Raw genomic sequence first — 18,156 nt, forward strand, 5'->3', positions numbered from 1 at the left:
TATATGTAGCAAAGAATGTTCTATGTTTGAACTGATCCGGATTCTAAGTATAGCAAGCTAATGACCTGAATTGACTCTTCCCTTGATCAGCTTTTGGATATGACCATCCCTTGCTATTTGCTACTTTTAGTGTCATCTTGGTATTTTTGTTGGCTACCAGTGAAAAAAATGCCTGCCAAAAAATAAGTTTAGCTAAATAATTAATTCAATTTTTGAGTACTCAAGTGTACGATAGTTATGATAGGAAAATGAAAACAGTAATAGTCTGATGTCTGATTGTGTGCAAAGCTTACGTAAAGTGTAACCCATAGCTACAGGAGCATTCAAAGTATTATAGCTAGTATACACTGCTTTACACCCCATACACTGCTGTACACTCACATGCCAACAAGCTGTAACCCTTTTTGTGTACACCAGTGTACTGCACCAACATCATGAAGTTTTGGCTCATGCTCAAACGTATACTTATGTTAATGATTAGTGTTCGTTGCACTATAAAACTGCAATCCATGTACCCCACGTACATTGGTGGACTGTAAAGGTTACAAAGAATTAGTCTTATAATAAGCCTCATATACATGTAATCAATAACATATCACTTCATGAAACCAAGCTAATGATTGCTTGTAAATCATCATAAATTTCTCCTTCACTTAGTAGACACAAACTGTTGACTACTTGATGGATTATTGTTAGTGAACAGACACAATCCTAGAATTTACTGCTGACCATGCATCACGCCAAGCCTGAGTCATAACAGGATCAAGTACCACTGCAACTCCTTCATCACATTGTAACACATACCTGTCCCAAGCAGGTCACAACCAGAGTGTAATACTGTAAAGCCATCCACCTCATACACACCACTACCAACCATTTTGTCTCACTAATACACATTGCCCCCATCCTGAAACACTTCAACTCATTCACTAGAAATTTGATCTTATCTACTGCTACTGGATGTTTCCCATTTCGAACAGTAGCAGTCATCTGCCTTGGCAAGACTACAAACATTCCAACACCTAAGTAAGACTTCAAGTAGTGAAAGCCACTATGGCGCAAATTTGGATGCCCAATAATATGTGAATTCTCCACTTCCTTTGCAAAATTAAGTTAAGCATTGAAGGTTCGCAACACCACAGCAGTGCAAACCTCTTTAGAGTTCAAATGGTTACCGATAAAATCAGAACGGAAATGAAAAGAAAAACATCCAAAGAGCACTAGTCATGTTAGCCAGTAGCAGAGTTACTGCCCATCAAGCACCACAGGGAAGTATGACTCCTGACTATATTCCTTATTCAACTATAATTATTTCACCAATTTTTCACCCTTCCATGTGAACTCTTGGGACCATTGACTGGCTCACACACATGTACACAAACTACACACATTTATAACATTGTGCATGCAGTTGTCTGATGCTGTACATTATAGTATATAGGAAATGAAGAAACTGTGATGTGTCACATTATAAGTTGATATACATGTGCACATTACAGGTATTACAACCCGACTACATATAACCAGTGTCTGCAACAATCAGTCATGTTACATTGTGGTAGCTATTGTTTCACTAGTCATGTTTTGTTACTAAACTTTGAAACATGTAAGCACCTTATATAGATCACCAAAGCCATATTTTACCCTTTCATGTGATCTCTTGGGACCATTGACAAATACAGTAGATATATAAGTGTGATATGATTGTGTGTGTGTGTGTGTGTGTGCGTGCGTGCGTGCGTGCGTGCGTGCGTGCGTGCGTGCGTGCGTGCGTGCGTGCGTGCGTGCGTGCGTGCGTGCGTGCGTGCGTGCGTGCGTGCGTGTAGTATGTGTTCGTGTGCGCGCGCGTGCGTGCGTGTGTGCAGTGTGTGTGAAGTTGTAGTTTAATTAACTATATATGTACCAAAATGGGTACATGTACTTACCTATACTGTACAACTTTAGAACAAAAGTATACAGCCACAGATAAGGGTTAATTATAGATTCAGTGTTATGTCAATATTAAAAGGTCTTAGCTAATTGGTCTACACTTGAAGAAAGACGGAAAGTCAACAGATTGACACTCTTATCTAGAACAATTGTTAACCACCAAGAACCAGCCATGCAACTGAATACCAAACTTTTTTTTTTTTTTTTGCCATGCAATTTTTGCCACCACCAGAATTTTTTTTTTGCCACCACCAGACAATTCCGCAAATTACGTTTCATATTACTAACACCTCACACCACCAACAATGTTTTTTCTACAGAACTGTTAAAGAATGAAACAAGCTACCACCTTCCAGTTATGATGAACTTGTATAGCTGAGTACGCTTTATATTTTTGGATGTATAGCTATCAGCACATTGCTGTCTTTCCAATAAAGCTAAGGCCAATGAAACTTGATTAGCAGTTTCGCGTCATCGCCCGCATACTTTTGATACACCCGCATAGGATTTCATTATTGGAATTTCAGATTGAAATACTCTAATAGAGCAGTCGCTTTTACTCTAATGAAGCAATCAGCTATACTCTAATGGAAAAATCATTTGTTATATGGATTAGTAAGGCCAATGAAACTTGATTACCAGTTTCTCGCTCAGATTTTTGAAAATTTGATGAGGGCGGGCGGTTATTGTTCATTATTCATTATTTTCCAAAAGCACAACACACATCCCAAACATGAAGATTTCTGCCAAAAAAAGTGAGATCTACATTGATTACTCTTGCATTAAATAGCTAAAGTACATTACTAATCCATATAACAAATGATTTTTCCATTAGAGTATAGCTGATTGCTTCATTAGAGTAAAAGTGACTGCTCTATTAGAGTATTTCAATCTGAAATTCCAATAATGAAATCCTATGCGGGTGTATCAAAAGTATGCGGACGATGACGCGAAACTGCTAATCAAGTTTCATTGGCCTAATGTACTTTAGCTATTTAATGCAAGAGTAATCAATGTAGATCTCACTTTTTTTGGCAGAAATCTTCATGTTTGGGATGTGTGTTGTGCTTTTGGAAAATAATGAATAATGAACAATAACCACCCGCCCTCATCAAATTTTCAAAAATTTGAGCGAGAAACTGGTAATCAAGTTTCATTGGCCTAATATAAGCATACAAATAATAGCTATTAGTTATTAAAAAAATACTTAAGTCTTTGCTTTGCTCAAACTGTGGGCAGAAAAGCAAACCCTAGGAGTTTTATATACGGGTTTATTCTAGCCGCACCTAACCAAAAGGGCGGGCGTTTTAAAAAAATAGATTGGTGATATCCGGAGAAAGGTGTACGGAAACTGAAGTTAAGTGAAGGAAATTTATTTCGTTGTCAAATTAACAGAACTGCGTTCGGTAAGGTTCATAATATTTGCGCTAAGTAGTTTACGTTGATTGTGTGCGAACCTAATTGATTTCCTCTGTATTCTAATTAATCTGTACAGGTAGAAGTCAAAGTACAAAACATGGCGCTTGCTAAACCTCAACTGAAGGGATTATTTTATCGTGAAGTGATTAAAACCATATGGATGACTTCAATAGCGGTCGCCATTGGCGGAGCAGCGACATGGTTTGGCCTGGTTAGACCCAGAAGACTGGCTTATGCAGAGTTTCATAAAAACTATGACGCAGAAACTGAAGCTGAAAAGTATGTACCAACTTGGAAAGAAAACCAATGAGCAAAGAAGGTAACTTGGTTATCACTGTAAACGCAGTTTTTATATTGCCATTTTTATTCTGTTCCAGAAGCAGTGACTGAGAAATAACACAAGTTGTTACATACTGTAATATTATGTATTGTGTTTATATAGTAAAGTTATGTGGTGCAAATTCAGGGACTACCCTTAGCACTGGTGGATAATGCTCTAGAAAACGAGTACAATTATGCTATTTGTTAAAACTACATGTGGTACTGCTGGACTTTGATAAAAGGTGTTTGATTGAAATTGTTTTTTTCCTTCCATATTTCACATGCTGTTTTTAATGTCAGTCCAATATATCTAGGATCCTAGAATAGTGTGTTCTGTATGTCACGAGAGACTGTTAGATAATGTTAACATTGTTGTTTCATGGACCCTACCAACTCGCCTTTTGATATATTTTTTTAAGAAGCTCAAGTATTATAAGACTGAGCACTTCTTTATTCCTTCGGATTCCAATGTTCTATACTGTCAAATACACTATGACTGAATGTTCTCCCATGAAACATCTAATCAAGTTGAAGTGGCCTTACTTTTAAAGAAAATTAATGCTTATTTAGCTTAACACCATGAGAAAGGCCTATTTACCAATATTGTACTGTAGAATAGTAACTTGGATTTGATGTTATTTGACTATTTAAATAATTCTAAAAAAATCGTATTACTGGAAACTCAACCCCAGTCCAGATGGTGACTTGATGCCAAGACAACTTGTAGTCTAGGCCCACAGTCTGGGACCTGGAATTGCCTACTGAACAGCAAGTCGTACACATAAAGGGTGCAAAATGATAAATGTGTTGGTAAAACTACCATAATGTAATTCATTGTTCAAACTTCAAATTATGAGAACTGGTCTTGCCATTTGGTCTAGGATTTTATATTGGGCATAGGGTGCATAGTATTTAACCATGTGCCCAAGTAACTTCCACTTAAGCATCCATCTAAAGTAATTTTCTTTAGTAGGAATTGTAAGAAGGAACGAACAGTTCATTCATTACTTGTTTCTCATCCACAAAAATTTGGATTTCCATGCAGGTGAGAGGTCATTATTCATTATTAAAGAAAATACTCCAAATCAAACTGTCTGTTTCTATAAAGGTTAGCTTTTTTTTTTAAAAATAGTACTTACATTACCATTTCTGAGGTGCAAATAACATTTGCTGTGTTGTAAAATGATAGCCAGCCTTCTTATCATCAAAATAAGTGTGCATGTAATTGATGAATGTGAAAAACGACGGGCATATGATGAGTGTGTTAGAGAGGTTGAGAGAGCTTACTTTTCACCATTGGTGTTTGCAGCTACTGGTGGCATGGGGCCCACTGCTATAACACTTTTTAGAAAACTTGCTTCGATGTTGGCCGAGAAACGTAGCATTAATTACAGAAAATGCTTATTCTGGCTGCGATGTAGCCTTTGCTTTTCACTTTTAAGAATTTCAGTGATGTGCTTGAGGCTCTTCAAATTGCAGTCCATCAACATCAAATATTGATCTACTCCGAGGGTCGCTTGGAGTGACCTTGTTTGATTGCTAGTATTTCCAGCTGTCCAGCACTTTAACACCTAGTGCTGGGGGTGGTGACAAGGAAAAAATAAAAATAATGAAATTAGTGGTGGTGGGGTAAAAGGGATGCAGGCAGGGATGAGAAACGATCAAGCTGCTTGTAATTTGCAGTTTTCTGACCTTGCCATGTCCACCGGCTATAACAGTGGCTACATGTTGTCCAAGGACTCCACATGTATATTATAAACTTTTTTTTTTGCATTCACAGTGTTGTAGCCACGTGATCACCTCATTTGCAAAACAGATCTATGGAGGCTTAGTATACGGAATTATCCGGGAATGATCGGAGGCAGCTGCTAGATGTTTGGCCACTTCGTCTTGTCTGGCTCAAAGGCGATGTCACGAGCTTCAACGCCTTCAGCTAGTAATGCCGTATCGGTAACTAGTCCCTTCACTCCTGGACGGGTCGTCACTCCGCACACTGAGGTATAATGCAGTATGCTCTTAATAATGCGCACCATGTGTAGTTTGATCGCCGGCTTTATAGCTTTGAATCATTGTTAGTGCTGTTTAAACCAACATTTGTATAGTGGTAGGATCAGTTTTAACATTGAAAATGTTCAGTACGGTGAAATCATTCGTGAATTATGTGTAAACAACTAGGTGACACACCCGTGCTGTGTAAACGGTAGATAAAACACAAACTATAGTTAAAGTATTGAGTAATGCCAATGAGGAAAAGCAGGTGGTTGCTGTGTTTATGCCATGGTGTTTTCCCAATGTGAAGTACATTCAGCATGAAACTTCCTGCTTCCTCTTTGTGGCTCTATGGTGTGTGTATGCATAGAACCCCCAGGTACCGCTATAAACCTGTAGTGTATGTAACAATTCTCTTCTCAATATGTAATTGTTAACACATGATGACGTTTAAACTGGAAATGTCTATAGTAATGGTTGTTACTACGAACACATACACACTATGCTGAAGACACCATAAACTTTGTCACAAATCCAGTTAAGCTGGCACTGAGTTATAGTATTCTGCTCAATGTAGCTGTGGAAAAGGGTGTGGCCTATCAAATTAATTTGTCTTTGTTTTATGCTACACAAGCTGTGTATTGTAAACTTTACACTACAGAGATCTGAAGCAGCCAAGAAGAGTACTAAATTTCCTGTAGGTATTAATAGTGCATTTCCAGTTTCATGCTCTAAGCAGGAGTGTGTAAACAACACAATCTATTCATAGTACACATTAATAATTTCTGTCTCCATGTGGCTAACTAGTAATGTAGACATCTTCTATATGTTAAGACCCAGTATGTATGTTTGAAATGCTTTATGAGTATGTTCTTTGTTGTTGATTTCTGTGTAGAACACTACATAAAGTACTATGCTTTTTATTGGTTCCTAAAACTGTTGCATGTGGCATGCAGTTTACACGTATTGTTTATGATGCCTATTGGCCAGTCATCATTGTGTGTGTACCATATATTATACTAGACCCCCACTGTACTGGTGAAGTCTCCTGAAGATGGGATGATCAAGTCGTCTCGTAATAACAACAGCAAATCTTGTTCTGATGTAGCCCGGGCCATGTTGAGACAAAAAGTAATCAATCAGATTAAGAAGGACTCCCCAGCTAAACTACCTGATGTCAATCCATTAGATACTAGTACTCAGGATGGCAGTCAGAGTAAAGTTAGTAGGGTAATAGGCAAGTCTTTACAAGTACAAACGTCCACTACAGTTGGGTTACCAACACCCCCGTCTTCTGGACGTGGTGATGGTTTAGCAAACGCTGCTGATGTGAACAATCAGAATGTTGAACAACATGTTGAAAACATTATACAAGACCCTCAAGTGTACTTATCAGCCATCAAGCAATATGTCAATCAGATATTCCCCCAGTTACCTATCACTGATGTCACCAACGATGATGCCGTACAACAGCTTATTATCACTTGTGAAGATCATGTAAACTTTCCTGGCATAGGACCAGTACACCCAGCTAGAATGGTGCTCTCTGTAGATGGCACTTATTCCTTCCAGTGTCTTTACATGCCAATTGACAAGGGGTCACTGTTCGACCGTGCTGCTGTCACTGCTAGTATCTCGAAGCTTGCATCTTCATCTGGACATGTTTTGTGTCCAGGAGTCATCAATTATGAAGAATTGTCTCAGACATTGCAAATTGCAAACCTGAACATTTCCAACTTAGTGAGACTGTGGGGGTTCCCCTTCTCCCGTATTGACTCTGTTAACTGTAGCCTCTGGCACTTGCCACGTCCAATAGCTAATGACAAAGTGGAATCATCATTTCAGAATGTGTGCTACTATTGTAAGAGTACATTTCTTGGACTCCTGTGTCTAACAAAAGGAGTCAGAGGTCATGACGGCACCACCACCACTACAGAATCAGAGGAGATCCCATCAGAGACTAACAGACAAACACACAAACACTCCAACCCCACGATGGAGTGGCCCAAACGTAAGAAGATGGAAGTAAGGAGACCTCCAGATGATACGTCTTAGCAGTGACAGTTTTATTGCCATGATCATTGCATTTTTATATTTTCTTTTAACTCAAACATTGTAATCATAGCTACTTGCGGGTAACTTACAGTTTTCATTAGTATCATCAGTTATCATGAATTTGTAGTGGATGAATGTATTATGATATATTCTAGGTTATTGATAATGTGAAATTGTGACTGGATCTGCAAAAAGGGGTCTTATAGCCTTTCCAATTGCATGTACTTGGCAATCCATAACTTGACTTGTGAGTATGGTACCAGCCTGAAATTTGGTCACTTTACACTCCTAACATAGCACTATTCCTGGATGTAATTTTAAGACAATAGGTTAAACACATGATGAGTTAGGACTTGTCAAACTTGAAGATTTGGAAACCTCTTCACAGTTCTGGTCACAATTTATAAACAGGTTTGCAATGAATGGAGCCATCCCACATGCACAAGGCTTCCCACTGTAAGCAACCATTTATATGTTATATCCCAACTGATGGTGCTACTACATAGTAATTAGGGTTATAATATTAATTTAAAGGATTTGTAGTAGTCATGTTGATTTAGCTATCTTTTCTACAATGTTGTTGCCAGACTGTCCATTGTACAAGAAGTGGTTATTGAATGGTTCCCCTTTACCAGATATTGCCTGTGAAATATGTCACTAATGTCCACACCACTTATAAACAAAATCAGCCCATACCTTTATTACCTCCTGAGCAAATATCCCACCAACTATTGCACAGACTGGACTGAGTTCTGAGAAACAGAATCTGGTATTGAAGTATTAAACGTGGGAATAGAAGAATGGGAATTGGCTTACTTGGTGAACTCATCGGTAACAAGTTGCCGAGGTACAGATAACTCTTGTATGACTTCCTCCAGTAATAGTTTTAATTGTTCAACATCTGACTGTTTGCTGGCAGGGTAGGGTGGTCGACCATGTCTGTCCCTAAACTTCTGTAATGCTGTACAAAGACAGCGTACCAATGAAAAAGTGATACACAGTGACAGCTACAATAGCACAGTGAAACTGAAAAAAAAAAAGAGGATCTCAACAATGATAATCATAAAATACACCTTAGCTAGCTACAGAGGTTCTTGCGTGACAAACTTAAAAGTGTATTTGAAGTTCAAATTGATTGGTTGAAATCTTGTGCATGTGACTTCCTATTGCTGTTGGACAAGAACCTTTGTGTGGTTTAGTCATGTGTCCTCAAACATCACATGGTGTCAAAGAAAAAGTAGTAAAACTTCAACCCTGCACTGATGTGAAGTATTCTACTGTGGGTGTATTACAGTTCTCATTATTTTTCAGTCATCTAGTGTGAACACACAAAAATAAAAAGCCACTGGAGAGAATTGAACTCTCGACCCCTGGTTTACAAGACCAATGCTCTAACCACTGAGCTACAGAGGCTTCGTGATAATAGAAGAGTATTACGTTACCTCTTAACATGTCATTGTGTGTACAGGTACTGCTGGTAACACATTGAGTAGCAAAAATATAAACACCATACTTCTTGTGACAGAGACAAAAGGTTTTTAAATTAACGGCACCAATTTCAAGAGCCGTGTTTAGTAGTCCATCATTACCAAACTCTTCTAGTTTGGGACCTACTTAACATGGCCACCATAATAAGGTCATCATCATGAGGTAACCACTAAGTTAGAGACGCTATACAATACAGCTCCACAGAACGCACTTCTACAAATAAAATAAGTTGGTGGTGTTCTCCGTAACTGTCTTGGTGTTAATCCATCCCACTGCACTTGTAAAGTATCTTGTAGTGGACAGAACTGCATCTCCTAATGAACAGAGTGACAACCTTGAACAACATAGTATTCGAGTACAATGGCCAGATACCTTACTAACGATCACTTTCTCTTTATCTTGACTTGTCATTTTTCTCTTCTTTCTACTAGGGTCTTCTATATCAATTGATGCTGACTTTGACCGTTCTTCTTCACTACATTAGAAGTAGAAAGAATTTCAGCACAAGAAATAATACAAACATCTGAGCACAACACATATCCAATACACATTAGTACCATATTGCCGCAAATTTATGGCTGGTACCTAAACACTTGATCCCTTAGCTTTAGCCACCAAAGGTGGTGAAATAATTTGGATGTATTACTGCAAGGAGCTTGGTTGTAATGAAATAGCTCACTTGCACAAAAATTAACAATTTGAATTGTTTAATTGCATTTCACAAGCAATCTGAAATTGACTGTATTTCCTGGAATCTACTTCATACATTTTCCTGAGCATATCTTAAAGATTTAAGTTTAAAAGACACTTGCCATTCCTTCATTTATGGCAGGCGTTTATTTGAGACCATGTGTTGTTACCCAGCATTTGTTATTTTTATTGTAAATATGTACCTTAGACCATTAGACATACCAAGGGAATACTGAGCTATAGTTATTCAGCAAATTTAAACATCATGTGTAACATTCGCATGATCACACGTAACATACACGTGCACACATGTGCAGACATATTATAGTACAAATCATAGGATGTTTAAATACTACATAAGCTGCCCATCTGGAGGGTATAACACATCATTCACAACATTGACTTACACAACATAAGAATGACAATTCAAGTCAACAAAGAAGTATCCATAGTAACCCCAAACATCTCCACAATAGAACTTGATACCATGACGATGACATAACTCATTTAATCTGACCTGAAATAGTAGCAATGTATTATATGAGGGTAAAGACTGCAGTGCCCCTAACTATTGGAACACAAGTGATATGCAAAAGGTGGTGTTAACAATACACAGGTCTCACTGCACCCCCCCCCCCCCCCCCCCCCCCCCAACAAAACTCACCATGGTAGTAGTAGAGGCACAAGAGGCACAAATGACGTTGAAGGAGGCAAAGTAATCATCTGGTTTCTTCTCCACATCTTCACAATCTACTGTCACCTTGACATTAGGGTTGAGTAGCTGGATACGAGGCTGAGCAGTCTGTACAATCTACAGGATCATACATCAATGGTTATAAAACACTTGCAAACTAGTTGCTGCAGACAACACAGCTACAAATGAGTTCTCCAACGAAATACTACTAGGGATGTATATTTTACAAAAAACAAAGTACAAATTCTGTGCCTACCATATGTTGTACACAAATTATTATGGCAAATCCTACAATACAGTCATGCATGGATATCAGCAGCAATACAGTTTGTCTGGCATTGTACGAATCAAAATTTAGACTTGATAAAATAAATGTCCTGCTGGTTTAGGCACAAGTAAGTACTTGCTAACCACCAAATCTTCTCCTACCCTATACCATACATGCAGTACAACACTGCTACAACATAACTTACTGGTGTATCCTTATTTCTCTGTGCTGGGAGTAGTAAAAATGTTGCCCCTTGGACTGTCTGAACGGTGTTCTCATCTCCATGACGATGGTCAATCAGTGTGAGGGACTTTATTCCAGCTAGTACAATATTCTTGATCAACTCTGCTGTTAACCCAGTGAGACCAACCACCAACACTGCACTAGATCTTAACCTATTTCATGTGAAACAGCAATTGATCACAATAGATACAGCGTATGTATATATTAAGAGCTCCAAGTGGTGTTGATTATTGGGTGACATTTATAACTACACTAAAACAAAGCTCTAGCTCCTGGAAGGACACATATGGGTTCCAACAGGCCAGGCTACATACATTTTCCTGAATAAGAAAAACCTAAAAAAAAAACTGGGCTGAAAGCCTTTTCATCCCACAGTGTGAGAGATTCCACTGTACAGCTTTGGAGTAAGCAGGTACACTTTTTAAAAGATATAGCAAATAATACAATATCATCACTATCCATTTCATCACATCAATGACCACTATATCACAACAAGTAGAGGTGAGCTTCACACTATTACTTTTACATATAGCTGAATATGAAAAGGTCTGTGCTCAGCTTTTGAGACAATACTTTCTTAAATTGGCTATTGAAAAATGAACAAAAATCTATATTGGTGCATCTCTGTAGTCTACTGTTCGTTTTTCCTAAGACACGCAAGCACGCATGCACGTACACACACACACAGAACAACCATGCTATGTTCCAAGACTGATACCATGAAAGTGTGGTTGGTATTAAAATGTAATGAGCTCTAGATCTTCAAGTTACAGGAACATAAAATAAGTTCACCTACAAAATAGACATACCCATAGCTACTGTTGAAAGTATCAAAGATTTAGGAATAATATCACAGGACTTAACTTGGGATAGACACTATAAGATGATATCAGGAAAAGCCTATAAGACACTTGGATTAATACGTTGAAGTTCTTCAAGCAACGGGACAATCATGACCAGAAGAAAACTATACATTTCATTGATACGTTGTCAAGGATTATATTGTTTACAAGTGTGGAGGCCTTTCTAAATCAAACATATTAATTTGTTAGAAAGAATGTTCAATTCAGTACCTCCAACACAAGATTTGGTTCATCTCAAAAATGATCCACCATAGATGTTCATTTAATATCGCACAGAATTTTTAATTTCACCACATACCACATCTATGGAACTCTCTGCCAAGAATAGATTTATCTCTTCCGATTTCATTATCAAGCGTAAACTCTATTCTATAACTACATGTGGGAACGCTTTATCCAAAAATTTGATGATATTAAGAATGTGCATTACAACTGGCCTTGTTGCCACTGTCACAGCATCAATGACACCCTTGCACAGAGAATTTAACTACTTAAATATTTTTTGTATTTCCCCCTTTCTTTAGTTTGAGTCTCTGGCAGCACTTGCCAGTGGCTCAGTACCTTTATTTGTACTGTCAAACATTAATAATAAACTACATTCCATATGTCACAAATGCGCACAGGCATACACAAATACAATACACAATCTAAAGACGCGCGTTTAGAGGCATTCAAAAGTGCGAGCCCTACTTGGGTTCTAAACGTTACGTACTTCTTTTGAGCTTCAACTCCCCACAGTCTAATCTGTCGGTCATACTGTTCCGCTTCCTCAGCTGATATTGGGGCTACTTCGTTCTCTTCCATAACGCTTCCTTCCACGTGGGGATAGACCTTATTCATTTAGAACAGTAAGCGCCCTCTGATGTCACGCGAAGCCATACAAAGGTCCCTATTTACCATGGTGATAGCTTTTCGGCCGCCATTTTGAGTTCTAAAACTGGGCGAGCACAACGGTTGCTATCATGTTACTATAGTTATGGTACTGCAAATGGCGAATTTGGCGGAGAATTGTGATGTTACTATGGTTTTGGTACTGCAAATGGCGAACTTTGGCGGACATCTCCTTCGCAACGAGTTATAAGCGCTATGAAATTAATTCAGTGAATAAGGTCTATAGCGCCTAATAATTATTTTACCACGCGTTTTTAGTAATAGACACCCCTACCCAGAATGGGTTGTTTTCTATGCTTATGAATTGATGCTTACTTCTTCGAGGCCTCGTTCGAGGCGTTCCTTCAAAGCCGAGTTCAAAGAATTTAAGCTGCTTTCGGAGCTGTTTACTTTGAGGTGCCGGATTGAAGAGAGGCAGCGAGTTTCTTGACAGCCGACGGTGTACAAGTTTGGAGTTGACTCTGAGCAGTTCTCCTGGTCTGTGAGTAGTTGTCTTCAATATTAGCCACGCGAGACTACTTCAGTATAGCCGTGCAGTGGTCTCGGCAGTGGTAGCTAAGCAATTTTGGTAGTTATTTTCAATTATGCACAAACCCCTCTAATCAGCTTGAGGATGTGTTGCATGTCAAGTACATCAAAATGTTATAGTGTGATACAATTAAGTTTAGGCCACTATTTAATGATTTTCTGTTTTTCATCAGTGCCCGTATGTATTTTTACTGCCGCACATATTTTGCCATTATTAAAGATTTAGCTACCCATTATTTCAGTTATCTGATTAGGTCACTCCAAATAAATTTTTTTTTTTTTTTACGAAGGCAATGATAATATAAATAAACACTTAAACAGTGGGCAGAGAGGCAAACTCTGCCCAGTCCTGGGATGATGGTATTGTAATTTTCTATTTCCCGTCCTGACTTCAGGCATATTTGCATGCGGGAGGGCGGTCCATTTCCATTATTTCATTATGAGATTGGTAGCTTTTGCCTGGAAAAAGCCGCACAAAAGCATTTTCCTTCCTTTATTTGCAAAAATGTGCCGACTTGATAGCACTGTAAACACGTGAGCTGACACTGTTTCAATAAGCCTGTCAGTATGAAAGAATAACTGGAAAATAATGGAATATTTAGAGCTGACAGTAACCAGATGTGGGAAGTGGACGGGAAACAGGAAATTTATTTGGAGCGGCCTTAACCAAGTACTGTATTGAGGATGTGCAGTTCAGACAGTAGCTACCTTGCTCATTGTAGCCAAAAGAGAATGTAAAAGATTGGTGTAATGAAGTTTAAAAGTAAGAAGTTGATCCTTGAGTGCAACTAATCATGTAACGAAGGGCGAGAGAGGATGGCTGCCAAATTAGCTACATTGAGTTAACAAAATAATTAGCAAATTGCCTTTTATACAGATTAGCTATCAGGCCCTGGAGAGTATATTGAGGTATGAAAATAGCTATATTGTGGGAATAATGTGATAACAGTAATGACCCACCCACCTGCACTCTAAATTTGGAAATTTCTGATGAAAAACAATCCCAAATAGTGGCCTTACTACAGTTATACAATTTAAGTTTACCATCTAAATCTGATGTTAAGTACAAACCGTTAGGTAGAAAACTCCATAGCTTGGGAGAAAGGAGTCGGTGGTAGTACTTGCAGTTAGGCTGATAATTGGTTAAGATGGCCTCGTGTACATACAGTTAAAAGATGGATATGTTGCAAGAAATCAATCAAGACTAGGTTGTGTAAAACGTAATGATGATTGCTTTTGTTCTCTGTTCTAAAGATCCCAGTTTAATTTAGTTAACATAGATGTGACACTAGAGTAGCTTAAAAAACGAATTGGGCAGCCCTACGTTGAACCATTTCAATTCTTAATATGTCTGCTTTACTATGCGGGGTGACCACACAACAGAAACATACTCAACTATTGGTCTGACATATGTATTTTGTGCAAGAGATTCGATAATAGGAGAGATTCCTCTAAGAATACACAAGTTGAGTTTGCTTTGTTACAAATGTTGATGATGTGATCGTACCAGGACAAAATTTGATTAATGGTGACTCCTAAGTATTTTGTTTTGGTTACATTTGGTCATTCAGATTATAAGCTGTTAATAGGATTTCTCTTGGTAGTGGTAGTAGTAAGGTGTTCACACTTTGATATATTAAGAAACATTTAACCAGTATTGTGCCCAACGAGCAATAATAGATAAGTCCATTGTAAAATTAGAATATCTTCTTCTGATTAATTTCTCTATAAAGAATTATGTCATCGGCATAAAGTCTGATTGTGGAGGATCCTTTGCTAGGTAAGTCATTTAAGAAGAGGACCTAGCACTGAACCTTGAGTTACCCCTTATCAAGCTGGTGTAGCTATTCTCATTGTCCAGTAATACTTGTTGTTGTCTACCTTGTAGAAAGTCACTTATCCACTGTGGTCCTTGTAAGCCACTGTAGTGAGATAATTTGTACAGCAAGCGTTGATGGGAGACTTTGTCAAATGCTTTAGAAAAGTCAAGCCAAAGGAGATCAATTTGGCTTCCTACATTTAGAGATGAAGTTAGATCTTGGACGGTGTCTGGAGACTACTATATGAAACCTTACAACATATATGATATGATGTAGCTAATTCATTGAATTTTGTGAAGTTTGCAGTCTTTTTGCCATGGTTGCTTGGATCACAGTCATTAGTCTCATGTAGCCAGACCACTATTTCAGCACAGGGGCTTAGAGGGTACTTATAATCTCTAATCAATAAGCCCCTGTGTTGAAAGAGTGGTCAGTCATGTAGAAAATACTGTTTTCTCTTCAGTTTTAAATTTCAGTATCTTAGGTTTGTTTTGTCAATTATACTGTTTAAACATTCAAGCAATGCTGCAAGCAGATGCTTCCTCGAATGGAGAAAAATCTTGATAGCTAAACATGGTGTCTTAATAAACAGAAGTTTTGGGATGCACTCCACTTGCGCTACAGATGGACATAGCTGAATACTCCTAGCCACTGTGTGTGTGGCATAACTTTCACTACATGATCATGCAATGATATGTCGACATGGTGGTTTAAGTTTTGTTTGTCATAATGACCTGCATGTCATTACAGCTTTTGTAACGGTGTTGCTATCGAGCCACATCTTCAACCACTCAGTGGAGAAGTACTTACTCCTGGATCAGATAACTGACAAGATGATTCCAGAGCTGACATCCATGTTCATGGATTTTTGCAGGTGGCGGCAAAGTGCCTTTTTTGATATAAAGGTATTTCACCCAAATGCACAGAGCTACCAATATGTATCAATACCACCTGTGTGTAGATGTCATGAGATGCAGAAGAAGAGGGAGTATGGTGATTGTGTCCATGAGGTGGAGTTAGCTTCTTTTACTTCATTGGTTTTTGTAACAACTGGGGGCATGGGAAAAGAAGAAATCAATTTTTATTGCTGCTCCTCTCTAAATGCAATGCCTTATCCTATGGTAACACTTTGTCGCTTCACCCTGTCCTTTTCATTGTTGAGGTCAGCGACCATGTACATCCAGGGGAGTTGCTCCATATCTTATAGGTTGTGCTTCTCCGGAGATGGGCCTTGCAAGTGGCCCTAGGGACGTTTAGTTTTGTTTTACTCATGTATTCTTCTTGTTGTTTTTTATAAAAAAGCATGATGTAAAGTCATATGTTGCTGCATCATTATCTGGCATTAGGAACAAAGACATTTGTGGAGCAATTGAGCGTGCAATGAAAAAGGCAAAGGAAACTTTAAGATGGATTTGCTGCTATAAGAAGCACTCAAATTGGAACAATGTAACACACAGCATGGAAAATTGTGATATGGATTCAAATGCGGAAGATGATGGTGATGAGAAACTTGCAGAATCTGCAGTCAATGAAGATGCGTAGTTATAGTATTAGATATTATTAAAGAAAGGTGATCCTGTGCAGGTGGAAAAGACCTTCGATCTATTTGTGCCTCAGTCATTGCTGACTCTGTGATCTCTAGTAAAGCTTGAAAAATTGAGCAACTAAAACTTTGCTCCAGTGCAGCTTAATATAAGCTTCCTTAATTGCTATTGGTTTACAGATAATTCACGTACAGTAGTAAAAAAAAAGTTTTGATGCTGATAATAAGCCCGAATATGGTTGCTTCTCTCTAACACAAAATAGACAGTCAGTTGAGACTTGCTTATTTTCTTGTAGCAGCCTATGGCGGTTGTCTTTCAAATTGAAAACATGCAATCCTTTACAGATACTTCACTTCAGTAAAGGGTAAGCATTGGAGATTTGTGTCTCTTCAAGTTTGGTATTGAATGGCAATTGGGATGTATTCTTCAACTGTCCAAATACGATGCTGAGAAAAGAAAGTATGATAAACCTTGTAATGATCAATCTATTGAAGTTACCAAGCATGTTGATGTGCTGTGCTAATTGTGACCGCATTCTAGAGACAAGGCAAATAAGAGAATTCCCCTCCCCAGTGCACAGCGTCGCAAACGTAAGTCAAGAATTTTGAACACTGAAGTATTTGAAGTGTATTGCATATGCTGAGTGTCAGATGACAGTTCAGATATAGTATGCTGTGACGGATGCAACAAATGGTTGTATGGACTATTCTGATAATATAATTGTGTTACAGTGAAACCTCTCTAATCTGACACCTCTGTAATTCAGAATGCCTCTATCATAATTATGATATTGCATGTTTTGCATACCAAAAAGAAAGACTTTTTCCGGCTATGTAATACTACCAATAATACCATACCTGTTTCACTGCCCATACAAAAGTCTCAATAGTAGCAGTGAAATTTATCCCGTATTTCACTGACAGCAGTGAAAAGGTTGTAATTGCAATTTCATTGGCTAGAATTTATGTTAACAATATAGTGCCAATTAGTGTTGATGCGTGTTTAGTGCATAGTGACAAATTGCGTACATGGCAACGCTAATGCACAGCATGCGTATATGCAGCAAGTATGGTATTAACTGGGAATAGCATGGGTAGCAGTGAAAGTTGGGTTAAATAACACGTATGTTGTATTGGAAATTTACCATTTCCAATACAACACTCGTGGTATTTATCGCTATTACTAGTACTAATCCAACATCCTTGCTTATCCGACACATGCAGTTTTCTTATCCCAATGAGTGTCAGATTATAGAGGTTTCACTCTACTGTAATGAGTGCAGCAAGAAGCAATCTAGCTTTTGTTAACAGTTGGCTACATGGTTGCATATATACACAACCTCAGGGTCATGCACATGTTAGCTACATGTACAATATTGTGCTTATGTATTAGCTACTGGTATTTACCAGAAATT

The 18,156-nt window shown here is 38.2% G+C and overlaps 3 protein-coding genes and 1 non-coding gene across 5 annotated transcripts in view; 2 read left to right on the forward strand and 2 right to left on the reverse strand.

The window, feature by feature from the left end:
* The first annotated feature begins 3,728 nt into the window (after positions 1-3,728).
* On the forward strand, positions 3,729-7,862 carry LOC136244247 (uncharacterized). 2 transcript variants are annotated; one of them, XM_066035799.1, is made up of 3 exons: positions 3,729-3,911; positions 5,450-5,667; positions 6,682-7,862. In XM_066035799.1, exons 2-3 carry the CDS (start codon positions 5,542-5,544, stop codon positions 7,711-7,713), a joined length of 1,158 nt encoding a protein of 385 aa, XP_065891871.1. In that variant the 5' UTR covers positions 3,729-3,911; positions 5,450-5,541; the 3' UTR covers positions 7,714-7,862. The 2 variants fall into 2 exon arrangements, with proteins under 2 accessions (XP_065891871.1, XP_065891872.1); XM_066035800.1 differs by lacking the exon at positions 5,450-5,667.
* A 360-nt stretch (positions 7,863-8,222) lies between these two features.
* LOC136244248 (SUMO-activating enzyme subunit 1-like) lies at positions 8,223-12,810 on the reverse strand. Its single transcript, XM_066035801.1, has 9 exons — positions 12,672-12,810; positions 11,059-11,248; positions 10,556-10,702; positions 10,299-10,408; positions 9,574-9,676; positions 9,413-9,515; positions 8,530-8,674; positions 8,410-8,479; positions 8,223-8,355 (listed from the first exon to the last, which is right to left on the reverse strand). The coding sequence occupies exons 1-9, from the start codon at positions 12,797-12,799 to the stop codon at positions 8,260-8,262; spliced, it is 1,092 nt and encodes a 363-aa protein (XP_065891873.1). The 5' UTR covers positions 12,800-12,810; the 3' UTR covers positions 8,223-8,259.
* Trnat-ugu (transfer RNA threonine (anticodon UGU)) lies at positions 9,054-9,126 on the reverse strand. Its single transcript has one exon. It is a non-coding gene; the product is annotated as a tRNA-Thr (tRNA).
* A 544-nt stretch (positions 12,811-13,354) lies between the features above and the next one.
* Positions 13,355-18,156, forward strand: part of LOC136244189 (3-beta-hydroxysteroid-Delta(8),Delta(7)-isomerase-like) — a 36,887-nt gene continuing 32,085 nt past the window's right edge. Inside the window, exon 1 of the mRNA XM_066035732.1 lies at positions 13,355-13,368. The gene's annotated coding sequence lies outside the window, so the exon portion shown is untranslated. The remainder of the gene's footprint in view (positions 13,369-18,156) is intronic.

This window comes from Dysidea avara, chromosome 14, assembly GCF_963678975.1.
Source record: "Dysidea avara chromosome 14, odDysAvar1.4, whole genome shotgun sequence".
Taxonomy (NCBI): domain Eukaryota; kingdom Metazoa; phylum Porifera; class Demospongiae; order Dictyoceratida; family Dysideidae; genus Dysidea; species Dysidea avara.